This window comes from Coffea arabica, chromosome 2e (assembly GCF_036785885.1).
Source record: "Coffea arabica cultivar ET-39 chromosome 2e, Coffea Arabica ET-39 HiFi, whole genome shotgun sequence".
NCBI classification, from domain to species: domain Eukaryota; kingdom Viridiplantae; phylum Streptophyta; class Magnoliopsida; order Gentianales; family Rubiaceae; genus Coffea; species Coffea arabica.
This window is the reverse complement of record NC_092313.1, coordinates 20,460,329-20,487,315: the sequence shown is the minus strand read 5'-3', so window position 1 is coordinate 20,487,315 and position 26,987 is coordinate 20,460,329. Positions and strand designations below refer to the sequence as shown.

Sequence of the window (26,987 nt, the reverse complement as noted above, 5' to 3'; positions counted from 1 at the left end):
AATTGAACAAATAATCTGGAACATCCATTATCATTTTAATTTGAAGAGAAGCACAGGTCAACCCATCTCCAACGCATATACAATGAGAGGCCAAATGTTGCAGTGGAACGTTGAAGTGGGCTCCACCACAAAGCAGAAGCACCAACCAACGCACAAAGCACAAGCACGAGAAAGCGCAGTCCGACGTACAACATCCTGAAGCAATGTACAACATCCTAAAGCAGGGAAATGCACTCGAAATCCCAGCAACAGTAGAAGCGCCAAGTGCTTCTTATATATATAAAGGAAATAAAGGATATGATACACATGTAAATTTCAATTTTAACTTATAAATTTTTCTAATACTCCATATGTATACATTCTTAGTATCCATTAGCATTGTAGCGCGAATTGGACTACACCTTAATCTTGGCGAAAAGGCTGATAAGGGCATAAACGAAAAACTTGTACTACTACTTGAGTCCCAAGTCCCAACCAAAAACTAACAAGGATAGAAAGTTTCTTTTTCCTTCAAAAAATCAAAAAACTAATGATATTATTAAAAAAAAATACAAATCGGAGTAGAACTGTAGAAGGCGAAACTCGAAGTGAACGGAACATTGGTAAGAACTCGGAAGTTCCTCTTCGTACATTGGACAGAGGAAATTGGACAAACTAACCCCTCAACGGAAAGCTGAATTACAAGTTTACCGCGCTGACGACCAAACTGTCGTATTAGCTGAGGAAACTTCCTTCTTCCCTCGTCATTATGGTTGTTTGGAAATCAGAGGAGAGAAGAAAGAAAGAAGAAATCTGAAAAGGAAAAAGACAGAGGAGATGATGAGTAAACGAACTCTGTTAGTATGGGGAGTAGCAATCTTGTGTTTTATAGTTTTAATGGTTGTCACTCCGAAAATTCCCCAGTCCGAACAATACCATGATTTTGCTGATCAGCGTGAATTCTTTGGTAAAGATATCTCTCTATTTTCCCCCGAATTTCTTTCTTAATTTACACCTAAAACCTTTCCTCCTATGATTCTTGTCCTGTCGAATCGTAGGAATCTGATGCTTGAGATATGCTAAATTTAGGGCTCCAGCGCTGCTCAATTTCGTTTTTATTTTTTGTCTGATTTTGTATGTAAACGTTGGTCTGCTCGAGATTTGTTATACTTCTAGCTTCAGTATTCACTGGCATAAAAAGTTGGAAAGTACGTGTGTTTTAGTATTTTTGCCTTCAAATTATGCACAAAAAAAAAACTCAAGCAGACCTGTCTTTTGCGCATCCTAGCATCCAGATGAGTGCGTCATGATTTGTTCCTTACCGGAGAAGCATTGAATGGTATTGAATATTTATCTAGTTTATTAACTCATTTTGTTTGGTTAGTGGAATTTGAGGGGTTGGCTTTATTCTGGGGCTGTTTGTATGCACAAGGAAAACTGCATCGCTGTTGGAGATGCTCAAAGTACATGTAATTGCATCCTTTCCATGTTTGCTACAAGCTTATGTACATATTTTATGTTCAAAGAAACTTATTAAACTGTAATTGAGGGGCTGTAATATACTTCATCTCAAGTTGTCTCTGCACTTTGAAACACGATTGAGCCTGTATTATCCATTCATAGAAAATAACGTGTGCTATGATTAACAGGGATACCGAACATGCTGAATGTGGTATCAAATTTTCCTTTTTTTGTAATTGGCGCAATTGGGCTTATACTTTGTTATTATCGGAACTATTTCAGGCTAAGGTATAATGTTTTATCATTATTTCTTTCAATATGTCACATTTTCTCAAATTTTTTTGGCTCCCCATTTGCTGAGTTGACTGTGATGTTCCTGACAATGGTGCCAAAAGATCACAAGGTGAGCTATTGGGTTGGACATGTTTTTTCATTGGCGTTACAGCTGTTGCTTTTGGATCCGCTTACTATCATCTCAAACCAAATGATGCTCGTCTTGTCTGGGACCGCTTGCCTGTAAGTTTTCTTGCGATGAAGCTTGGGATTTCTCAGATAGGCCATAATTCTGTAGCTATATATTCTGGTTATTATTTTAATGTGAGGTCTATAATTGCCGCAGATGACTATTGCTTTCACTTCCATCATTTCAATCTTCATTATTGAAAGAGTGGATGAAAAATGGGGGACTCTATCAATTCTTCCTCTGCTCTTGACTGGTATAGTTAGCATTCTCTATTGGTGGTAAGTATGCTTCTCTTTTAGCAAGGAGTACATGATATATTTCAAGTCTTACTAATCGATTATTACAGCTAATAGGCAGTAATGATTGAATCTGCATTTATGAGTTATTTCTGTTTACATGTAGTCTTGGATAATTTGCCTATGGTAGCATTAGGAGAGGTGTCCATCTTCTTTTTCCTTTTATTTTTTTGCGTAAGCATTTTAGACTCTAAAATTTTCTCACGGCTGTAGATAACTGAAGTGGAAGCAGCATTTCAACTGAAATTATGTCTTGAACTTTTTTGAGTTTGAATTGTGGTCTAACTGTACGTACATTTCTGTCTTAGGTTTTTTGATGATCTGCGTCCATATGCATTGGTCCAGTTTGTTCCTTGCATAGCCATTCCTTTGATGACTATCCTGTTGCCTCCAATGTATACACATTCTTTGTATTGGTTATGGGCTGCAGGTTTGTAACATTCTTGATTCAGATGTTTCTTTTTTGTACTACTTTTAGTTGCCATTCTATACTGTCTTCTTAGGACGTTGCTGCACAATACACAGGGTTTTATGTTATAGCTAAGGTTGAAGAAGCAGCTGATAAACCAATTTACAAATGGACTCATCACATTGTGAGCGGGCATACTCTTAAGCATTTATTTGCAGCTATGGTCCCTGTCTTCTTGACTCTAATGCTAATGAAGAGGGTTATTGAAACAGAGAGGTAGTATTGGATTTCTGCCTGAAATATGACCCTTCACAACGATACATTTTAATAATCCCTTGCTTGGTTAGGAGTTGGTGTTCTTTTTAAAAGGATACATTATGATGTGTTTTTCGTGTCTGAATCCATTTTTCCCTTGAACTCTAAACAAAAATTCCCTTTTTTTAACACTGTTATGCATCCATTCCCTTTTTGCTGCAGACGAAGTTTGTTCCAGACATGGCGAATATCCTGGACCAAGGTTAAAGGAAATGGCGAAAAGGTGGAGAATTATTCCTGTACTTATACAAACGTTCCGGTTGAGGAGTCACGGTGTTAACTATATGTTTTTCCGGATTTGTACTTTAAATGGAACTGTTCAAATTTCATTAACGAGTTCCACTAACCAATTGACTTATCTAAAAGGGGACATATATGTTCATGAGAAGTGATATTTGCACTCTCCAATTAGCCTCTAACATTCCTTGGAGGCATATTATTTATTGAGTGAATTGGAGTGCCAGAGGCTAAAATGGGAGTGCAAATACTAATTCCCAAGTCTTGTGTTAACGCAAGCGTTTCATGTTTCTAGACATGAATCCGTGCCTTACATTCTTGCTAGATTGCTAGTGTTTCATGTTTTTAGACACGAGCCTGTGCCTTACATTCTTGTTAGATTGCTGTTCAAATATTATTAGTATCATTATTATTTTAAAATAGTTGACAGGCAAATGCTTGTATAGACTTGGTTGTAGACCATGTTGTATATGCAACAGACACATGGATTTTCCTGCATCAGCATACATGAATCACCATAATTGCTCACCATAACGTTTCTTATACATTCCCGAGTCAGTACTGACAGCAGATTAGAAAGTTTCCAAGTGGCTTAAGTCACCAAATTGTCTTGCAGTTGCAGTCCTAGATTTTGAAAAAGGACAATTGATTAACTGGCAAACTATTTTGGTTTTTCTCGGCCAATAAAACTAGGTGCTATCCCTTCCCGTGTTTCTTGTCGTACTGCAAATTCAGTGTTCTGACATTCTCATTTATATTGGCTTTCAATTTATGAATGAAATATACTTCACCAAAAAAAAAAAGAGTAAATGCAACTTCAAATTCAGCTGCTTAGACCGAAGCTTCATGTCACAAAGTATATAAATAGCAATGCAAGCTAAACACTTGGTCGAACATAAGTGGCGACTGCATATTTTGACTGCAATAAGTTCTTTTTTTTTTTGGGACAGAAAAATACTTGCATTGGATTGCTTCAAACTTGCAACATCTCTGATTAGAGCAGAACGTACACAATCTTTAATAACATGATCCCACTCTAACATCTCATAGTTCTTGGCAAATTTACCTAATCAATGAGCTACTACATTAGCATCTCTTTTCACGAATTGTAATATATTCTAATTGGCAAAACAAACATTTACACTTCAAATCACTAACTAGGCTGTAGGCTTGTCAGATGAACCGGTTTACAAAGTTGAAGCTAAGACTCAAGGCACAAACGGATGTAAATGGAAACTACATCCCAGGCTCCAGGTTTCCCCAGTCTGCAATTTTGACAACCTACAATCATCGATATACCTCAGAACTGTAACAGGGTGTAACAATTGAAGGGCTAGAAGTGAGCCAGTACTGTGAAAGCAAGTCCCAAAAGAACCAAATTGCATACTAAAACATATGGAAGTTGATAAGCAGAAACAAAAAGTTTCAATGATAAAGAACATAACTTTACATAAAGTCAATTTTCCTATTATAGGAGTAGGAATAGAACCACTTATTAAAATTGCAATAAAATACCAAAATCCTGGTAAATGACCCTAAGTTATATAATCCCATTATCATCCTTATTCAAACTAGATGAAGTAAGAAGCAGAAAATTCAAGATATCACACCATAAACTCGTCATGATATGTATTTATTTGACAGAAAGCAATTCGCAAACTTACAGGTATGGCATGAACCACAGTCACACAGCTGAAGCTCTCGAAGCAGGAATCACCAGTCAGCTGATCAAATTCTTCACTCTTCCAACACTTATTCTTTGAATTGCCCTTGTACTTAGAATCTGGATAGTCTGCCCAAAGGACAAAGTACATCACCACGAGTTTGAAAGCTGATACCTCCTCCAGTTGCAATCCACAAGATGATTCATCTGATCACGAGGAATTGTCGTGTCCAAATAAATAAAAACCATCTTTAGAATGATGAAGACAATGACCTTCCTTATAAGTATCATCTCTAGAGGTCATCATGCTATTGAACTTGCGAGTGAACCATTACATACCAAAGATGATGTTTTTACAGTCCAGGATAGACATTCTTATGGCCTGCAAGCATGAAGTAGAAGAATCTGGAAATAGATGCCATTCTACCCCCTAAAGTTTTCAGCTTTATGATTCATCTTGAACACTAGTGCAATAAGTCTCCCATACTGTTTCAATATCTTAAAACCACGAATTTCTCTGCTTCGTAGCAGCTAATATCAATCCAGATGCAACATTGCAGCTTCCTTGCAAAAAGCTCCAAAAGAGGACCTGCGAATATCCAGCTTCTGAGAAAACTTATAGTGAACTGAAAACTGCAACTATATCTGCATTTACCAATAATCACCACATGAGCAAGATCCAACTTTAAAATGATGAAACCGATTAACATCCCTTACAATGACTTCACGTCTATATATTTTAGAAATGAATTTGATGACTGTGTGACAGTCTCCACAAATTCTAAGGTTCTTTGTGACACGAATGACAGTATCAGGGCTTGTGCTAAGAAGCCCAAATGCAACAGCCAGCTTCTCGCTGTGTGTAGTGAGATAATGTTCTTTCTCCTCTTCAGAAACATCATGCAGGGCAAAACTAGTGTCTGGCATGTAACCAGCTGCCTTGATCTTCTCTGGTAGCTCCTCCAACAAGGAGTAAATTTCCTTTGTCTGAAGGTGAGACGTATCACCACAACGAAATAAATGTGCTTTTCCGTTCACTTCAGTCCAACTACACCCAGGAGTCTTCTTCACACCCTTCGACTTGAATAGAGTTCTTAAACTGTTCACTTCTTCCCACATATCAGCCTTTGCATACATGTTTGAAAGCATGACATAATTCCCAGCATTAGCAGGCTCCAAGACAAACAACTTTTTAGCTGCTAGTTCTGCAATCTCTAAATTTCTGTGTTTATGACTAGCAGCAAGTAAGGAACCCCAGACACTTGGTCCAGCTTGCATTGGCATTTGAGAGATGAGATTATAAGCTTCCACCAATCGTCCAGCACGGCCCAGAAGGTCTACAACACAAGCATAATGCTCGAGTGTTGGGTCAACCAAGAACATTGATCTCATACAGTTGAAATATTTCAATCCAGCATCCACAAGGCCAGAATGGCTACACCCTGATAACAGCCCCGTAAATGTAATTGCATCAGGTTGAACCCCAGCTCCAATCATTTGCTCGAACGCGGAAACCGCCTCCTTGCCACATCCATGAGATGCATAAGCAGTGATCATAGTGTTCCATGCTACTAAATTCCTCTCATTTGGCCTCAACCGACCAAAACATACGCGAGCATCAGCCAAGCTGCCACATTTTGAGTACATGGCCATAAGAGCCGTCATTACTGATGTATTGGAGTCAAAACCCCTTTCCCTGGCATATTGATGAATCTGTCTCCCGCGCTCAAGCGCAGCTGAATGTGCACACGCAGGTAAAACACTTATTATCGTCACCCAATTGGGCTTCACCACATCTGTGTCCCAACTTATCATCTCGTCAAATAATCCCAGTGCCTTGTCCGCAAATCCATTCTGGGTGTACCCCGAAATCATAGCAGTCCAAGACACGATACTCCTATTGGGCATAGCCCGAAACAACCCCTCAGCAGAATTCACGAATCCATCTTTCATATACCCAGCAATCAATGCATTCCAAGAAGACGTATCTCTGACAGGCATTTCGTCAAACATCGTCCGCGCAACATCGAGTGCACCACATTTGACATACATATCAATCAAGGAAGTCCCTACATAGATATCAAAATTTAAACCACTCCTCAAACTCAGCCCATGAACGCACTTTCCCAGCTCAAAACACAATGAATCCGCGCAAGACTTCAACACAAATGGGAAAGTGAAATAGTCCCCGCGCAAACCAAGAGAATGCATTTGACTATAAATCAGGATAGTCGTATGGGACTCTCCGTATAAAGTAAACGCGCGAATAATTGCATTGAATAGAAGAGTAGACGGGTATTCAACGGCGCTGAATAATTTCACAGCGGAGTTGATATCGCCGCAGCTGGCGTACATTGCAACCATCTTGGCAGCGAGAAATGCATTGGGGTATAGGCCGCGGAGGGCCATGTGGGCGTGTAATTGTTGGCCTAGTCTGAGGTAGTTTTTGCCTGTTAAGAACTGGAAAACTCGGGCGTAGAATGAGAGCTGGAATTGAGATGACGGGTACTTGCGGAGGAGTGGCTGCAGTAGATTGTTCAACAACATTGCTGCTGCTGCTTCTCCTCCTCTTTGACAAGCTGCCGTTGATGGGATGCATTTCATGGACTTCTGAATCTCCCAAGTCCCAACTTGTTGATCATGGAGTTTTTTGCAGCACTAACACGTTAGCACATGTAGTAGAAATACTCAAAAAGTGCCTTATTCTTCAGGAATACGCAACGGAATTGGTTTTTTGTTTGCTTATAAGCAGAAATAAATATGTTTTATCAAGTTGTGCTTATATCACCAATTGTTCTCAAAACATACTTGACAAGAGAGATTTCTGTAACCTCAAGGGAAGTAGCTGCTATCACCAGAAACTATCCCTTGATTTAAACTAATGTAACATGATCTGCCACAGACAATTAAAAACCGTCTCATTTGTTGTGGTTTAGGGCCTTCGGCTAGTCTAGATTATATTTTAAAAGTTACTCTAACCTAGGATTAAAGGTACTGGTATAAAGAACGTTTCTACAACATAAAACTCATGGAAGGTTCCTACACTACTTAACTAAATTTAACAGGAGTCAAACATATGTCGAGGAACACCTTTTCTGGTTGAAAATAATAAAAAAAACGCCTAATAGTTGAGCATTTCACAATCGTACAAGTGAAATTGTTTTGGTTTAGTTCCAATTCAAAAACTTAAACTTGCCTAGGACCAAATTAGGGGAAGTTTCATGCGAAGAAATCTCCGTTGCAATACACATCTACCTACCGTTCACCTGAACCATAAACTGGACTAAGGGGTTTAAAGGGAATGGTTCTTACCTCTAAATCAAATGAATGCACTACTACACACCTATGGATTTTAAGGCAAGTATAGAGGCTTAAAGTTTAAACTCCCTCCCTAATCTACAGCCAAACCTGTACCTTATACTTGACCTGATAACCAACTCACCTAATTAGTTACCTGAACCATAAACAGCCGCCTGCTACTTGTTACATGACAATCATTACAGTGGACAGTAGTGCAACAAAGCCTCTTGGCATAGAGCCTTCCCCACATGATCGTTAACTTATGTCTGTACTGGCGTTGCATCTCAAAATGCACAAGTGCGCTTCACAGATTCCACCCTAAGAGAACGTTTCTATTATTCTATATATATCATTCCCAAGAAGCAAAAAGTAGCGGCACACACATGCAACTCTTTTTTACAATTAGCAGGCCAGCACAAACTATGCAATTTCAAAGCATGCCGATCACTGCATCCATTGTGCTGTGTAGATCGCAGATAATGCAAGATCAGCTACACAAGATACGCCAGACTTCATCAGTTCCCAGCCTGAATATTTACCATGTCCACTTCAATTTCAATCCCTGGCAGCGAGTCCCTTATAGAATCTGAATACTCGTAAAACTGCAGGCAAATTGGTAATGTATTAGTCTTAGGAAGTAATAAAAGAGTCAAAAGGCACCATTCGCTAGCAATTAGTAGCAAACAGCCGCCAGATAAGATCCTAAGTGTCTTTCCATTCTATTAAATGCTTCCCCTTATCAAAATAACAAATTCACTAGTCAAAGAATAATGTGCAGTGTAGTCCATGCAATATCTGCAACCTTGGAAAACATTAGGAAGAAATAATTTTGAAGTAAAGCCAGTTTCATTATTAAAGCACTGAAAACCTATTCAGCTTGTGATTAAAATGCAGACTAAGCATTGCAATTTGCAATATTCATTGCCTGAATAAAGAATACACACATGACAATCCGAGGATGATGCATAACCAGTTCTAAATATGTCAATACCCATGTCTTTCTCAACCATGGTAGAAGAGTTTATAGAATAGCTTATCAAAATATGCTTATGTTAGATCATTTCTTACCGGCCTTTCCAATCAGTCGTAAGACATTGAGACAATTGTACCTGTTTCATTATAGCTTCAGATACTAGACCCATTTCGTGCATCTTGGCTGCTCCAGCCTCCTTGACTGAGTTAATACTTTCACCTATACTATCTGCCTGATAAATGAAGGAGAAGGCTTAAAACCAGAACCACCACTCGTGCAAGAGTTAACAGTAGAACTAAAACTGTAAACAGTACCTCCATGACAACAGCTTCCACCTGCTTTTGACGAGTTTGTAGAGCACTCCTGTTTGCTTCCACTTCCATCTTCACATTCTTTAGTTCTTTAGTAGCCTGCTCAAAGGTCTGACCTCTTTCCTGCTCTAGTTGCCACTTTACTTTATCCAGTTGGTCCACTGAACAGAAGACATGTTCATCATACTGAGTTTCGAGTAAAGTAGAACGAAGCCAATTAATGGCAAACAGAATTGAAGCAACCTTTTGCTTGCAGGTCAACCAATTTAGCATCAAGCGACTTATCCAATACTCCTTGGTCACTCAGTTTAACTTTGAGAAGTTTAACATCCTTTTCAATAGATTTGGCCGAGTTCACCTACCAAGAACTTCCAGAGTCAGCTTTTTGTTGCCTTTGGGGAATAATAAGGCTTTATGCAAGGACAGTTCAAGAAAAAAGCTTCCTAATAAATCTAACAAGCCTCATATCTACTTCGAAGATTGGCACAAAAGAATAAGTCAAATTACGAAAACTCCCACTATCTCACAAGAGGCACATCATTCCTAAGCTAAAGTTCCAAAAGGAAAGTGCAGATAGTAAGTACCAGAAGGTACGTGGCACAAAGCAAACTATCTAAAATCCATGAGTTTCTGTCCCATTTAAGTATTTCTCGAGATACCTATATCTTGCAAATTCAACCCACATATGGTTGAGAAGCTGAGCACCATCCACCAGCTGGGGGCTAGGACCGCCAGGTCATAAAGATATATAAAAAGATCAAACCACGATAAGATAGAACTTCTAGAAGAAACTGTGATATTCCGGGTACAACTACACTACCTCAAAGGCTACTGAACCATTTTAAACTTTTTAGTCAAAACTTCCTAATAGATTACTCAAAGCAAAGAAGGTGAAACAATCATAAATCAACCTGATCTTGCAGGACTTTCATCCGAGCTAACTGCTTGGACAGCTTCATGCCAGCCTGAAATGGTGAAAAACAAGCAAAGACCCTATCAAACACTTTCAACTGGAAGTTTCAAGCAGCATTATTTCTTTTTTTGGGTGCAAAAAGTGCATCGGTCTGATGTTACAAGAAAAAAGAGATACCATTTACCCATGCCATATGATTGTTTCTCTGATAATCATCTTGGCCAACTTTAATCACCTAAATGATGATCCTATTTGAAGTACATAAAACCACTTAATTTCCTTACATACTGTTCATTTTTGCCCCAGATCTATTCTTGTTCAGTTTCTTACCCGTCTCTATTTTATTTTTGATAGGTACATAAACTGCCATAAGGGACAACGTCAAAGCAAATGCAGTACAATCACTATATGCCCCCTCATAGCTGTCAGACCGACCCAACATGAACACAGGGATTATTAAGATTAGACGCTCAAAAGTTTTATGCCAAAAAAAAAAGCTTTAAACTGCCAGCATATAGCTGGAACTGCAGATCCCATTCAATTTCAACTTACCTGATCCTTTTCTTCATTCAGAGCAGTTATTTATTATTTATTACCATTTTCTAGTTCAAGGTCAAAATCTTGGTTCACTAATTCCCCCAACTCAATATGCTAAAGTAAAAAGAGAAAACCTCAAGCAGAAACAGAAAAGGGAAAGTAAACAATTTCAACAAAGGTCATCCTAATTCACAAGAAAACGATAAAACAGAGTAGTGTCACCAAGAGACAAACAAAAAAGAGGGGTAAAATCGTGAAACACTGTATTTTTTACAAATTGAGCATCTTGATATACTAATGTAACCATGGGAAGCTAGCACAAGATTGTGATGGCATATTGCACGGTCATTTGGAAAGACAATTACAAGATTTCTGGCATACAGATGCTTCTTACTTAGCTCATGTAATAGGTGCTCCAATCTATGGAAGAAGAAAGGATCATCTAGTGAAATCAGTCGACCAAATTCCTATACTTTGCAGTGGATATCATAACTATTGTGAGGTATAATTTGCACTAACCAAGATGTGATCATATTTTCATTGATAAGCAATTATTGAACACCAGACTGGCCTATATGAATATAAGTATTTGTAAAATGACAGTAAGGAAGCAGTGTCAAAAACAACCTTTGCATAAATCTCAGAAACAGCTTCCTTGGCATGAAAGGAGTGCATCGCTGTTCTTTCAGCATTCTTTGCTTCAACTTTAAGTGACTTTTTCTCCTCAAGTGCCCTCTGGATTATGAAAAGAAAGAATATTATGCATATCAAAAGAAAACATTAAGGAAACATACAGTTGTTATATGCAAGCCAAGCTAACCAATAAAGACTCAAGGGAAAGGACTTTAAATAGTAGGAGATGCATATCTTGCAAACTTACTAACTTGTAAAACAATGAGAAAGGATCCAAATCCTTTAGGAACAAAATCCAACTGTCAAAGCAGTGGATAATTTACAAGAAGCAATATGAAAGACAAACCAAGTAAATCTTAAAGATATACTCTTCTCCCCCCCCCCGGCCCCCAAATAGAGATACAGATGTTTCCTATATGATACACAATGCTTGTCTGACAAGGGGCAACTGAACAAATTATAATACTAAAATGAGTTCAATAGTACACATAAAGATTATACAGCTAGTACCTGAAGCTTGTCTGGTGACTGAACTATTTCAGCAAGTAAACTCTTATTTTCTAGCTTACATTGCTCCAAGGCAAAATCAGCATTTTCAACCTGAGATTCAGTAAAGAAGAAGAAAAAAACAAAAATTAATTCAAGCTCAAGAAAGACCCTTAAGTCACTTTCTTCGACAACTAAGAAGGAAAGACCATCTTAGTGATTCGAAAAGGCGATTTAAAGTTTAACCAAATATTTCCTTTTGTTTTTAATTCTATTTCCATTTCTGGGATGGTTTTACATATAATTTGCATTCTAGGAGAAAAAAATCAGAAGAATAAATTAAAAAATAATAATAATAACCATGATTTTGAAAATAGAACAAGATTCACTCAATATGGTCCAAGGAAATGCTTTCTGAATAGAGACAACTGATTATTTCTATTACAAGTTCTGCACAGAATAGCACTCAGCAGTCAAGATTTCGATACATATAACTTCTGACCCCATTGAACAAATTTGCTTTGATTAATGCAAATAATTTAAGAAGACTACCTTCGCTTCCATTTCTTTAACCTTCTCCTTCGTTTTTATCCTATTAGCCTTCAAGGACACCTGGTGATTGTTCAGACTTTGAATTGTTTGCTGCAACTCTTTAACTTTAGCATCAATTTCTTGAACAAGTGGCATCTCACTTTCTCTTAATTGGTTGAACTGGAATATCTCTTCATTCAACTGAAAGGAAGATAAATCTGTAAATTTCATAGATGAGATCATGTTCACGACCACACATTTGCATTCCAGATTGTACCTGAGACATTCTGCTCTCCAATTCTTGCTTTCGCTCTTCAAGAAGGGTTAACTCGTCGACAATAGGCCTCAATAAGTCCAATTTTGCATTCCTACATCCCAAACCAACAAAAAATAAACACAACGAAAACAAAGTAATACAAAAAATTTAGTTATTTGACAACAAAAACGAGCATCTGAATGAATGCTCCTAGTGGATAAGAGTTTCAGGTGGGTGCAAATCCATCCTAACTCCACTCCATGCTCCTCTTATATAACAGCAACACTTAGGTCCAAAATCCATCCTTGCCCCATCCCCACAAGCTAAAAACAATCGTTTCCGAGATTAGGCTCAACATCAAAGCTAGATGCTTATATCATTAACCTCACTCTTTTAAGAGTCATAATAACAGAACAAGTCCCTCTTACCACTCAAAAAAAGCATCAAATAGGAGTCCAAATAGACAACCTAAAAGAACAAGCAGCATTCATAATTAAACTATGTCACAGATTTGCCAGATTTACAAAATTGTATATCATAGCATGAACGTTCCTGGGAGGACGGTAGGCAAGCAGCTTCTAACCATCTAATAAAATCAATTTCTAATCCTCGAAAATTTGAAGAAAAATCTAAATTTAAAGGCTCAGAAACAATTAAAAGAAACGCACTAACGGAGAATTTTAATTTCGCGGGATACCTGTGAACGATATAATTGAGCATGGCACCGAGAAAGAAGTCGGTTCGACCCGGGTCAGGCTTAAGCAAGTCGCAGAGAGTGAAATTTAAAGGGCAATCAATAGAAGCCAAAAGTTCTCTGATCTTATCCAACAAATTCAACACTCGAAATGAATCCCGGTGATGGTCCGGGTTGTCGATCCGCTCCAGAGTCTCAAAATCGAACTGATCAGGTTCTTCCCTGTAGGTTTATTTAAAAAAAAAAAAAAGAAATAGTAGGGTTAGGGTTTCCAAAAAAACATAATATGGAAGAATTTAAAAGGAGGAGAAATAAGTCAGTTAGGACATTCACGGGAGAATGTCGATGTAGAGGAGGACAGCAGAGTAAAGGCTGGTGAGGAAGTTGAAATTGGGGCGACGGAGGTCGGCGTCAGAAATTTTGGCAATTTCATACTCGGAAAGCACGGCGACGACGTCGCTCCGGGAGAGGGTTGGGTATTGGAACTTCGACATTTCTCTTTCTTCGCTGTGACTCCAGTCTCCAGTTCCCGTGAAGAGAAGAAGTGGAAAATTGGTTTCCCGCCCAAATTTTTGAAGAATAAATGAAGTAAAATAGAACTCTCTCCGGCTCTCCCCGCGTGTTTGGAATAACAGTAGTGAAATTTTCGATTCGAATCTGTTTAGTGGGAATGTTTTTTAAAAATTAATTTTTTAAATATAATAAAAATTTTTAAAAAATACTTTAAAAGGTAATCTAAAAATTAGTTTAAATTTTTTAAAAATTGTAAAAAATATCTCAAAATATATTCTAAAAACTCTTCTACTCTTAAATATTTCAAAATATTTTCTGAAAATATCCCAAAATATAATCTAAAAACCCTGTTACAACAAAATTTTTCAAAAATACCCCCAAAAAGTTTTTTTTTCAAAAAAGTAAAAATGTCTTGCAATATGCATTCTTTTTTGCATTCATATAAACCAAATTTCTTTAATAAAAATTTTATAGCAATTCGATTTACACAAAAGACAACATCTGTATAAATTTACTTCGTTTTAATTATTTTTTAATGACACACACATTGAGTATGCCATTAACACTAGTATATTTAATTTACATGCAATATGCTACTATTCACTAGTTGTTGGATGCTTCTTTTTTTAAAAAAAATATGAATGGAAGAATTGCACTTTTCCCTCCTTTTTTTATAGAAAGTTGTTGGCAATTATTACCTTGTTGGACGTTTAATTAAGGAAAAAAAAGATCCATGTATATATTTATGTCTGTTTATTTTAGAAATAAGATGATAGCGTTTTACATTTTTACCCTCTATTTGGAGGGTAAAATAGAAATTATAAAAAGTGATACAAATGGTTTGCATTAACTTTTCCTCTCTATTTTAGTCCATAAAATACATTCCTCTCAACTCCTACCGAATGTAGAGCTGTTATTCGAGTCGAGCCGAGCCCGAGTAGTAGTGGTTCGAGCTCGATTTGTACGAATTTCGAGCTGGCTCAAGCTGGCTCGATAACATTGTCGAGTCGAATAACTAGCTCGAGTTCGAGCTCGTTAGCTCTATATTTAGCTCGAGCTCGGCTCGAGCTCGACTCGTTTAACACAATCGAGTCGAGCTCGTTAAGCTCGAGCTCGAAATATTTACCATAGCAGCCATCTGTTCACTGCAAGTCTGTAACCATTCAGAAGATGCAAATTTGGCATACATATTTGTTGCTGAGTGGGGATTATGGATTTAATCCAAATTAGCAAAAGAGAAAAGATCAAGCAGTCCCACCAAAAGAGAGCATATGTAATTTTCTATCAGTCCAACAGTTAAAAGAGCCGTGTTTGACTTGGTATGAATGTCCAGCAACTTAGAAATGTGAAAATTACTCCTCTAAATTGATGAGAATTCACTTTGGCATTCATAGTACCTCAGCCATGGCTGCTGATGAGAATTCACAAGTAGTCAAGTACTCATATTTTGTTCACTTACAACAAACATCAAAGCAATAATCAAGTCTAAAAGACAGCAAACAATAAGAGCTACAGAGCAACAGCAGTAGCAATTTCTAAAATTTAGCCTTCATTTTGAGAAAGCTCAACTTCATGACACGTAAAATGTCTCGACAACATCCGATTGATCCTACAGAATAAAAATGTAAAAGTCATGATATTTTCTAAAAATAAGAGCTACTGAGCTAAAAAAATGAAGTAGAATACCAAAGGACAGCAGCAGCAATTTCTAAAATTTAGCATTCTTTCAATTTTGAGGAAGCTCAACTTCATGATACGTAGATGACTCGGCAACATCAGATTGATCCTACAAAATAAAAATGTCAAAGACTCAAAGTCATGATATTCTCTAAAAATAAGAGTTATAGAGATAAAAGATGAAGTAAAATAATCAATTAACCACATATTACTACTAGAAAGTGTAATACACTTACACGAGACTTGGTTTTTATTCCATGAAGATTGCGAATCCAATTACTACCGCAAAGTAGCATTTGCACTGTCTCAACAGACATAGAAGCTCGCCGATCATCAATTACTCTTCCCCCAGTACTGAAGGTAGATTCAGAAGCCACAGTTGTAACTGGAATAGAAAGTAAGTCACTAGCCATCCTTGACAATATTAGAAACCTCCATCTTTCTCCTTTCCACCACCCCAAGACATCCAGATTAGCAGATGCGTCACAAGCATACCTACCTTCTTCTAAATAAATATCTAAATCTGATTTTTCAGGTGGCGCCTTGTCAATTTCACTAACATGCATTTGAAATTTTTCCTTGCCAGTAAGAATTGGAAGTCCAAATTTCTTAACATTCCCCTGAGATTGAGTCGAAGAACTACTCACTTCCTTATGTTTACGCTTTACCGACTGCCTCGGTGGTTCCCCGACATGGGAGGAGAAGTGAGTATCAACATATTCATTGTAAAGCTCATAAAGAAGCTGTTTAATTTCATCAATTTTCACAGCAGCTTCTTCCTCACTATAAATAATCGGAAAAGCATGATAAATGAGTACCATTTTGTACATTGGATCAACAATAGCACCTAACGAAAGCACCACATTGGTTTCTCCCCAATATTTGTCAAATTTTGCTGACATGCTCAAAGCCATGGCCCAAATTTGATCAGAAATATCAAGAGCTTTTTCATTTAAAAGCTCTTTAATCCTATAAAGCTCCACAAGAAAGATGTTAGAAGTTGGATAGTCGGATCCAGAAATCATGTTAGTGATCTCATGAAAAATACCCAAAAATCGGCACACTTCTACTACTTGCAACCACTCGTAATCACTTGGAACATAGTGAAACCCAGGGTCAATGTCCTCATATCTAGGGAAAACGTCCTTGAACTCCAAAGCCGAAGCCAACATGAGATATGTGCTATTCCATCTAGTTGGACAATCTAGAATCAATTTCCTAGAGGGCAACTGTAGCTGTTTTGCAATTTTGGCAAATTGATTTAGGCGACCCTCAGAGTTGTTCAAGTACTTGATCCCCTCTCTAACAGTATCAATCACATTACCTAGTTGATTGAGGCCATCTTGCACTAAAAGATTAAGTATATGTGCACAACACCTCACATGAAAAATTTTTCCAGCAATACTTAACCTCTTTCTTAGAGAAAAATCCTCCCTAAGTCTCCTAACACAAGCATCATTATAAGAAGCATTGTCTACCGTGATGCTGGAAATTTTATTCTCGATCCCCCAATCAATAAAACATTTACTCAAAGCATCAGCAATAATTACTCCCGTATGAGGAGGTGGCACATTACAAAAATTCAACACACGTTTTTGTAACACCCAATCAAAATCAACAAAATGCCCTGTTACAACCATATATTGAATTTTTTGACCAGATTTTCATAAATCTGTAGTTATGCTAACTCGACTAGCACTCTTTAATACAGATTTCAGCTTTATTTTTTCCAGTTGATAAGTAGAAATGCAATCCTCTTTGACAGTTTGCCGGGTAATCTTTTTATAAAATGGGGACACAGCTTTCATAAATTTATTGAATACAACATGATCCATCATAGAAAATGCGTATTCATGTGCAAGCACCATATGAGAAGCAAGCTCCCGTACCTTGGCATGGTCATATGAAAAATTTGTGATCGAAGTAATTCCATCGGATGGCCCTTCGGTAAAAGACAACACTTGCTGTTTCATCCTATTTTGCTCTCCCATTGCCATATTCTTTTGTAAACATGATTTTAGATGATGCTTGTGTTGAGATGTAGCTCCAGTTGTACTCTTGGCAAATAACTCCTTACAATGATTGCATTGCACCTTTTCTATTCCATTGTCTAACTTCACAATTTTCATATCGTCCCACACCGTTGATTTCTTTTTCCTTTGCTTTTTCTCAAAGGGCATTGCTGGTTCTTCATTTCCGCCATCACCTTTTTGCTCTCCTACTCCTCCTCCTTCATTGTCATGTTCTTCTATTATTTCTAACTCATCTTCAGTCATCTCATCCGGATTTTCTTCAATATCCAGTTCTTGATCTACTACTTCATTTAATTGCTCCATAACAGGACTTGAAGATGAACCTTGGTGGGAATTAAGAGGGCTGTACATACCTATATATTAAGAAAAAAATTGAAGGCATAATTATAAATCAAAGGTTGCATGTCAAATTTCATTATAAATAAAAAAATTCCAATAATTTCAATTATCTATTACAATATGAAAAAATAATTACTGCTCATATTGAAGGCCAAATCCACTTGACACCAAGCAATCTACATAAACTGATTAAGCAATCAATTCATCTAGTTGGTCATGTGGTAGAAATAAGAGTTTATGAAAAATTGGATAAACTGATTAACAAAGAAACTAATGTACTGTAATGGACAAAATTTTTTAAAAGATTCAACCAGTCAAACATAAACTAGTCAACATCCACTATCTATAGGCTGCATATATTTTTTCGTGTCATTTTCAAAGTTTCTTTTTGGTTTCTTTAGCAGCCCCTCCATGGAAAGGTTTTGTCAAATCTTCAAAATACTACCTGTCTTCACAATCTAAAAAGTCCGCACAGAAGCCCATTGCATCATTTGTCAGCTTCCACACGAATATAGAGAGTATCAGACAAAACCCACATCCCAATAACCCCTCAAAAGCACAATATTTTAGCAAAATACCAAAATCCCTAAATCCTAATTACCAAATGGAAGAAGATAATGCACCTTAATTTTTTTTTTTTGGATCTCAGCTCTATATGTACGTAACTCCAAAATCAGAAATCAAGTACAGAAAAATACATGGGTTCACCAGGTGGCGGCTGGTGTTTGCGCAACCAAGGCGGTGGGCTGGTGCGACAAGTCAGCTCCTCCGAAGAGCGATTGCTGCTGCTCCTTGCTAGAGCTATTACCGAAGGGTGAATGGTGATTTAGGGTTGACGCCTGACGGGCCAAAGTCTGGACGGAAGAGATTAGAGCAGAGCCGAAAAGAAGGCAAAAGCCCAGAGGTGAAGGCGGAAGAAGAATGAGCGAATGAAGGATTAGGGATTCGGGAGTTTGACTCTGGAAAACTGGAAGTATTTTACTGAAATAGCCATAATTAATGAATTGACATTTTTATCCCTCAAATTCGAGCCTTTCGGGTAGCCCGCGAGCCGAGCTCGGCTCGGCTCGTTTAATTAACGAGCAGTCTTTAGGCTCGAACTCGGCTCGTTTATTCCAATAAACGAGCCGAGTTCGAGCCTTAACGAGCCGGGTCGAGCCCGGCTCGCGAGCTGCCCGATTCGAATAACAGCACTAACCGAATGTACTACTGATATTTAGTTACTTTTCAAAATCATTTCATCATGTAAACATTATCCTTTACAATTGAAATAACTCATTAATATATGCATGTTCAACACCATTTTAAGTCATTAGTGTGCATGTCTGTCAAATCACCACCACGTTTCTATCTTTAAACTCAACACGTTTCTCATTGGCATGCATCAGATACAAGTTTCACTCCAATTAAGACTCATCAAGACCATAATAAGAGATGTTTTCGTCTGTGAATCCAACACATTTCCTGCTGGCTTGCATCAAATATGAATTTCACTCTAATTAAGACTTTTGTAAAACCATAATAAGAGATAAAAACATAGTATCCTTCAACGACAACAGTTCATTGTTTCAACAAAAAAAAAAGGACAAAAACCCCAATATTTCATTGGTATCTATTGTGAGGACCCATAAATTTTTCTAATTTTATCTTATTTATTTTATTTCCTCGCGTGTATTTTTCTTCATTATACCCTACTATTTCGATTTTTCAGAGATTTTATAAGTGAATAGAGTTTTTAAATCATTTTCCCAGTTTAAATTAGTTCATGAGAAGTTTGAAGTGTATTATTGACGTGGGACCCGCTAGTGTGATAAATGCGATATATTTTTGACAACTTGTTGGAGTTTTGTATCAAGTGATATTATTTTACAACGTATTAGAATACAATTAGATGTTAACTAGATAAATTACCATTGGTAGACAAAGGATGAGAATGAAACCCTAAGGTGCCATTTGTTACAAAATCATTGGAAGTTGGACTTGTCTAACTTTCTTACTTTTACTAAATACCAAAAATTTAACCAAAATTTCCCAATTTCTTCTTCCTTCTTGGCCGACCACATTGAGAGAGAAAAGAGAGAAAACCTTTCATTTTGCCACTTCAATTCTTGTCCAAATCTTGAGTTCCAATCATTAACATCTCAAATCACTCCATAAAAACTCTTTGCTAGGAACGATTAAAGTGGTTGGTGGAGTTGTTTTGAAGGAGGAACCCCTAAGCTACTACATTTCTTGAGGTGTCAAGGTATTTTCCTTGGAAACTCACTCTTTGTTCCTAATAATGGTAGATTAGTAACTTGTGGTGGCTAAATAGGTTGTTTTATAGAAGATTTCATGGATTAAAGTTGAGTAGATAAATTTCTGATTTTTTTTTGGGAGATTTTTCTGTTTTCATATGATAGTTATGGTTGGCCTTGGATTAATAGTTTTAAATTGTGTTAAATGGAGCCTTTGTGCGTTAATTGCGGTTGTTTGCGGAGAATTTCCGAATTTGTGCGGAAATTCCAGTTTAGGGTTTCTTCTTACCCTGTTCTGCCCGATTCTGTTCGGCCATGATAGAGGCCGAATCAGCCTTAGATTAAAACATGAAAGTTGTAGGAAATGATGTTTTATAACTTTCTGTAAAATTTCAGCTCAATCCGAGCACTGTAACATATGAAAAGATAAAAATACCCCTGACTGCCATAGGTAGAATTCTGTAAACAGTGTTGACATTTCACCAATCTGACCGCATCTGTTCACCCTAATCCGTACTGAATTAGCATTTGGCCAAAACATAGAAGTTGTAGTGCTATGTCTTAGATTTTCAACGGCCCTGAAAACACCTCAATCGGACTTCGGTAGCCTGAGTTATTGTCATTTAAGCATAGTACAGTTAACTAGCTTGATTGTGGGATTCTGGTTCTGTAATTTAAAATTTTGATCTGGTTACACTACGAACTGGACTGAGTGGTCTTCATCAAAGTTGTAACCCTTTATCTTAACTTTGAAATGATATAAATTGCATACCAATTCGATAAGTGTAGCTTCGGTTGTGTCCGATACGCTAAGCGACGTCAAATATGTCTTTTGTTTTATGGCTTAAACTTCATTTTCGGACATTTTCCTAACTTGATTTTGTACTTGTACGACATTGAGCCTATTGAACGGCTATTGAAATGAGATTATTTTGTGTGTGACGTTGGGGCTGATTTGAGGAAAAATGAAGCCATGATAGCTGAAAAAGTAAGAAAATTTAGGGAAAAATGCTGTCCAATTTTCTTGGCCGTCTGATTTCTTTAAGTTGGAGTTGCATTGTGGTAGAATGAGGGGGTTTGGGGTTGTTTGTAACTCTCGTACCAACTGTTATCCGTTTGCTCAAAAATTACATTTTTATTCTTTTGTACTCGTATATAACTTGGAGAGGCACCCGACTAGTAATCGAGCCTCACTTGTGCATTCCGTTTACTCGATTTTGGATGTAAAAATTTCAACTACTTTACATTTGTTATTCTTAGGGTTTCACGGCGATTAAATCCACTTTGGGTGAAAACTTTTGAAGTATCTGTACTGGAACTGGTGAGTGTACCACTCCCCTCATTTGTTGCTTAACTTGGTTTCTGCACTTGAAATCTGTGATTTGAATGACTGTACTATCTGTTTATTCTGTTTGAGACGAGGGTGTACTTTATCACACTCGTTCTCTTGTTTGTCTGTATGCCTATTTACTGTGCGTAATCTGTTATCTGTATCTGAGTCTGTTTGGACGTCGTTTGGAGACTGCTGGTATCCAACGACCTTTCTGTGACCTCTGAGCTCAACACCTGTGGCTAGTTACTCGAGTCGGGCCGGCAAGGGGTTGGTCGATTAGATAACAAACCCGGCAGTCTGTTTCTAGGTATCTTTGGGTAGTGAAACTCTTGATTCCGGTATACTCGAATATTACCACTTCTGTTTCTGTTGAGGTGTTCGGGCCTGGTAAGGGGTATGTTTGGTGGACGGAATTTGATGTAAAGTGGGGTCTACGGACATGTTGGTTTTATATACGTTGACGGAGAGTCAACGGGTTTGGATCAAGTTCTGCCATGAAAATTTGGCTCCTGAGAGTCACCTGTATCCTTCCTATTTGAATCATTGTGTCTAACTGTTTTACTTTATATCTGACATGTATACCTGATTAGTTAAACGTGAAATGTCAAGATTTGACTGCTATTATTTTGGTACCTCATTGAGTGTAACCTCACCCTCTTCCCGTTATCTTTATTTTCCTTTCAGGAGCAAATTTTGAATCCATGATCTTGGAAGAAAGAGTCGAGCTAGTGTAATTAATATTTTGTTAAGCTTTTTTGCAACCGAAACCCGAATCGTATTTTAAGTGTATGAATACTTTGACTTGTATTTTAGTTTAGTTAATTTGCCAAAGACTCCGATGTAAATATATGTATAAGTGTTTAACCTTATCTATTAAGTGTATTTAGTTGAGATTATGATTTTATGATTTGGTAAGCATGTTCTCACCTTAGTAGTCTCTGATTGTTCGTTTTCTTTGGGTCCTATTGCGCGTGTTATATTGAGTTTGTGTGATTCGACTCCGTAGTCCCGGCGAGAGTTGGACAGGCGGTCCGCCGAACCTTTTGGTTCGCCTTAGGGTACGGTGGGGCTGTCACATCTATCATCTCTTTTTATTGCTTATCCCATCTATTCATTTCTCATAATAGTTCATCGATATCTATCATCTCTTCTCAATGCTGCTTGTCCCGTATGTTCATTCGTCCATTTCATAAACAAAAACAAGAATCTATCATCTCTTTCAACTTCCTTACGGTGTCCATCTTAGCCCTCAACTTAATTTCATCATGAAACATACCCCTTACAAGATTAAATATTTGTGAATACTTGCTTACATTCAAAGCATTAACATATACAATATGTTCTATGAGTTATGTAAAAATTGTGGACAACTATGTCGATCTCATTTTGTAAAAATGATGTGTATCCATTGTAATGACGTAGTCCACACTATTGTCAGGTAATTATTATCATATATCTTTAATTTTAATATAATTTTCTGTATCGTACATCACATTTTCTTCTTAATAGGTACAATGCGAACATAGAAGTTAGAGATTCCTGTGGCAACCTGTACCTCGATCTTCAAGACAGGCATGCACGATTCATATTTCATTGTGATGCTTTTTATCTTAGAGATTTGAAAAGGAAGGTATAAATTAATTATATGTATATATTTTTATACAATATTATTTACAAATATTCTAAAAAAATGATATTTTTGAATTCCGTATGCTCTTAGTTATAGGAAAATAGAGGTACATTGTTTGACCAACACATTAATTCATGCAAAAATAATGCCTTCTCATTTGTAGTACGAACTCCACAAAATTCAACAGAATTAATTAATCCCCTAATATTGGTGTTTCGTACTTAAAGTCGATTGGTGTAAAGAATGTTCATACCTTCGTAGAAGATTATCAAATCGAATGCAAAATGTTGATAGGTATTTCATTTACTTATCAAATTAAATATTCAATTACATTTAATTAGACCCTTAGTTTATGATATACATTTTTGTTTTTTCTTTTCAGGATTCGACTTCCATCAAAAGTGATAGTTTATAAATAATGAAGATGTTTTTATCATACTTTGAACTATTGCTACAAAATTTCATTTTTTTTAACTATATTTTGATGTGCCCTAAATGATATGAACAATTACATAAATTTCTTACTCTTATTAAATTCTTCCCTTGATTATAATTTCTTCCAAAAATACAACCTACCATGGCACAATACGGGAGTTTAGACTAGTCAAAAAAATAATTAAAAAGACCTTGTTATGTTTAATATTTAATCGAGGATAGAACTGAAATTAATTCTATTGTTACTTAATGTGACTGCCTTCCATTTTCCACTTAATGTGAAAAATGGTGGGGGTAAAACTAGAAGAGATATTATTGAATTATATGAGGATATTGTGGTAAAATACAAAGCTACAAGAAACAGATACCTAATAAAATATAAACCTGCTCTTAGATGTTGATTGATTTCTCAAGTCCAAATGTGAATGAATAGTACATAATATTCCAAGACAGAAATGGAATTTGAGGCTTTGAAGGTTGGTGGCTAGTCGACATTTGCTAATTATCAAATTAATTATCATGCCTTACCTCATCAACAACGTACATAGTCCTCAGCCAATAAAGCAGAATTCCATACAAAACACATGACCCAATTGACAAGAGTCGTGAAGAAGTAAAATCAGCACTACTAACGAGTACTGGGCTTTTGATTGGTGCATGCATGGTTGATCTAATGAAAGTTTAAGTCACTGTCTGAACTTTTCTACGACAACTTTCCAAAAAGCTTAAACAGAAAAAAGTTTTTGTTTAGTAGTAGTAGTATTTTGTAGGGATTAGACCATGATCATACCCGAGAAAAGACAAGTTTGAAGTTGGTGGTTAGAAGGAAGAGGTTCACACCACCAATGGAGAAACTACTGAGTAGACGAGAGTTGTTGCGACTCACTTTTAATAAGAATGGCTCTGATGTCAAAATTAATTGGAGCCCACATTTATAAATAGTTAAAATATGTTTGTCTGTAAGATTTCCATGCAGTGGTGGAGCCAGAAAAAATTTCCGTGGGTGTAAAAGTACTTCTAAAATTTTTTACTTACTATTATTCTAGTTTTTTAAGCAAAAAAGAAAAATATTCACTAACAAGTACAAATGATGCATATATTCCATGAAAAACATAAAAAGACAAACTCAAAATTATTAATGTAATAATAATTCTATTTCAAAAAGCAAACTAAACCATTTGCAATTGGTTACGACGAGTGTTCATATTTTGATAACGATTTACAACCTTCTCATTTTGAACTTCACGAAATATATTTTTCTCAATGTTAATAATTAAACAATCATTCATCCAAGGGTCTTTCATTTTATTTCGTAATCAATTCTTCGCTATATTTATAACTGAAAAAGCCCATTCTACGGTAGTTGTAACAATAGGCAAAATCAAAACCAACTTTAAAAGCATATAAATCAATCAAAATACACAAAACTCCAGAGGACACACTTAAATTTATATCAAATTTCTATGAGTATTATAGAAATTTAAGGGGAGCAGTGGGGGCCCGTGCCCCCACAGTAGATCCACCCCTGCTTCAAATGGAACTGTTCAAATTTCATTAACGATATTTGAAATTGTTAAATATTAAATTTAGTACATTTGAATATATATCACATTAAATGATAAGTGAATAATTTATCACTTATTTTTTGGAGCAAATTTTGTCTAAGAAGTTCAATACCACTTAATTAACTCAGATGTATTATTTTTTGTTATTAAACGCACCTTTTCACTTATTATTTATTTTTTGGAGCAAATTTTGTCTAAAAAATTCAGTACCACTCAATTAATTTAGATGTCTTATTTTTTGTTATTGAATGCATTTGAACATATTAAGATAAATCCATTAAATTTAAATGTTGAATTATGTTATCAAACAAGGTCTAAATTGCTAAGGCCCAGTTTGAGGTTGCAGTGCTTTTGGTAATAAAGTAGTTTAGGTGCTAAAAATATAAATACTTTTAAAATGTGTGGTAAATATTATCCCATAAAATTAGGAGTAGATCTTTTAGCGTTAAAAGCACTTTTAGCAAAAGCTTAAATTTGATACTTTTAGAGTAGATTTTGTGATTTAAAAAATAAAATATTAAATTTAATCATCTTATCCTATATTATGAACCAAATAAAGAGATAAACACTTTTAAAAATTTTAAATTACATATTACCCAATATAATAAGTACTTATTGCATTATATCTCCAAATAATATATTTAAAAGTATTTAAATAGTTGATAAGTACTTTTATTAAAATCTCTGCTAAAAAAGTACTTTTTAATAAACTACTGCAACTCCAAACGCACCCTAAATTTTGCCATTTTATTTTTAGGTCATTCATTAGACAATATGAATTCCTTCTCAGTTCTCAGTGATGTGATGTCACTGAGGAGAGAAACATCTTTCTATCCTTACAAGATAGGCTGATACACATTTTCGTTCTCTCTCGGTTGAACCAAATTAGTAGTTCTGCAAAATTTTTCTTCTTTATTTTTTTTTGTGATTTTCATTTTTTTTTTTAAAAAAAACAAAAACATTCTACTCTCAAAGGATAACCCATTTAATAAGTGCACTCTTTACTCATATTTTTTGTTTCTTTCTCGTTACATTCCCTTGTTAATTTAGCTTAATCATGCACCTTGATTCCTTTCCATTGTTTCATCTTTATTGATAAGTGTTGATATTGTTGTTCAATTGGAATTAGTTCTTTTGGGAATATTAATCCAGGTAATATTGAAGAATGATCGACAGTACTGTGTGTTTTCAGTCAAATCTCGATCTTCAAATGCCGCTACTGTCTAGCGGTTTTTACTCTTTCTCTCATGAGAGTCCCTTTCTCTCTCTAGTAGAGAACCTCTCCCCCCTAGTGGGTGTTTTAAACAGCTTTAAAGTCTAAAATTCAAATTTTTCGTACTTTTTCAGTATCTATTTTCTTCACATAGCGAGCCATAAAATCAAGCGATCGGTTAGCTGTGATTAACAATGAATAACCTTCAGGATTTAATCACATTGAATCTGGATTTGATCTGCGGCAGCTGAGCTTCTTCCTCATCTGAGTTGTTCAGCTGGATCAGTTTTGTTAACTCAGTTGATCGCACAGCTCGTTTTGAATAAAATTGTGTCTGAGCTAGCTTAGTAGTTTCCTTGCTTATTCTAGTCTTTGTGTCTATTCTGATTTCAGTAATAATCCTTGTTTGAGTTTGTCTTTTTCAAATCCGAGTGGTCTGTCTCTGGTTTCCTGTTTGTTTTGGTTTCTGCTAACTATACTTACTGGTTTCCTAGTTTTCATCTTGGAACTGGAGAGCTGAAGTTCATTATTCTGTGATTATCGGCGAGGTTCCCT

The 26,987-nt window shown here is 36.4% G+C and overlaps 3 protein-coding genes and 2 long non-coding RNA genes across 8 annotated transcripts; 1 reads left to right on the top strand and 4 right to left on the bottom strand.

The window, feature by feature from the left end:
* The first annotated feature begins 492 nt into the window (after positions 1-492).
* Positions 493-3,512, top strand: LOC113731864 (uncharacterized). 4 transcript variants are annotated; one of them, XM_072079772.1, is made up of 8 exons: positions 506-946; positions 1,364-1,442; positions 1,629-1,728; positions 1,836-1,956; positions 2,060-2,181; positions 2,508-2,629; positions 2,725-2,884; positions 3,086-3,512. In XM_072079772.1, the coding sequence occupies exons 1-8, from the start codon at positions 917-919 to the stop codon at positions 3,201-3,203; spliced, it is 852 nt and encodes a 283-aa protein (XP_071935873.1). In that variant the 5' UTR covers positions 506-916; the 3' UTR covers positions 3,204-3,512. The 4 variants fall into 4 exon arrangements, with proteins under 4 accessions (XP_071935874.1, XP_071935873.1, XP_071935872.1 ...); XM_072079771.1 differs by having other exon boundaries at positions 1,364-1,448; XM_027257343.2 differs by lacking the exon at positions 1,364-1,442 and having other exon boundaries at positions 509-946.
* Positions 3,513-4,154: 642 nt separating this feature from the next.
* On the bottom strand, positions 4,155-7,570 carry LOC113731862 (pentatricopeptide repeat-containing protein ELI1, chloroplastic-like). The gene is made up of 2 exons (XM_027257340.2): positions 4,825-7,570; positions 4,155-4,441 (listed from the first exon to the last, which is right to left on the bottom strand). Exon 1 carries the CDS (start codon positions 7,425-7,427, stop codon positions 5,475-5,477), a length of 1,953 nt encoding a protein of 650 aa, XP_027113141.1. The 5' UTR covers positions 7,428-7,570; the 3' UTR covers positions 4,155-4,441; positions 4,825-5,474.
* A 691-nt stretch (positions 7,571-8,261) lies between these two features.
* On the bottom strand, positions 8,262-14,085 carry LOC113731863 (kinetochore protein NUF2 homolog). The gene is made up of 11 exons (XM_027257342.2): positions 13,791-14,085; positions 13,461-13,679; positions 12,785-12,875; positions 12,529-12,708; positions 12,001-12,090; positions 11,485-11,592; positions 10,319-10,372; positions 9,651-9,765; positions 9,411-9,568; positions 9,233-9,328; positions 8,262-8,725 (listed from the first exon to the last, which is right to left on the bottom strand). Exons 1-11 carry the CDS (start codon positions 13,949-13,951, stop codon positions 8,639-8,641), a joined length of 1,359 nt encoding a protein of 452 aa, XP_027113143.1. The 5' UTR covers positions 13,952-14,085; the 3' UTR covers positions 8,262-8,638.
* A 1,250-nt stretch (positions 14,086-15,335) lies between these two features.
* Positions 15,336-16,184, bottom strand: LOC113728756 (uncharacterized). Its single transcript, XR_011841148.1, has 3 exons — positions 15,884-16,184; positions 15,657-15,756; positions 15,336-15,579 (listed from the first exon to the last, which is right to left on the bottom strand). It is a non-coding gene; the product is annotated as an uncharacterized lncRNA (long non-coding RNA).
* Positions 16,185-16,384: 200 nt separating this feature from the next.
* Positions 16,385-18,955, bottom strand: LOC140037221 (uncharacterized). The gene is made up of 3 exons (XR_011841147.1): positions 18,718-18,955; positions 17,537-18,033; positions 16,385-16,616 (listed from the first exon to the last, which is right to left on the bottom strand). It is a non-coding gene; the product is annotated as an uncharacterized lncRNA (long non-coding RNA).
* Positions 18,956-26,987: the final 8,032 nt, after the last annotated feature.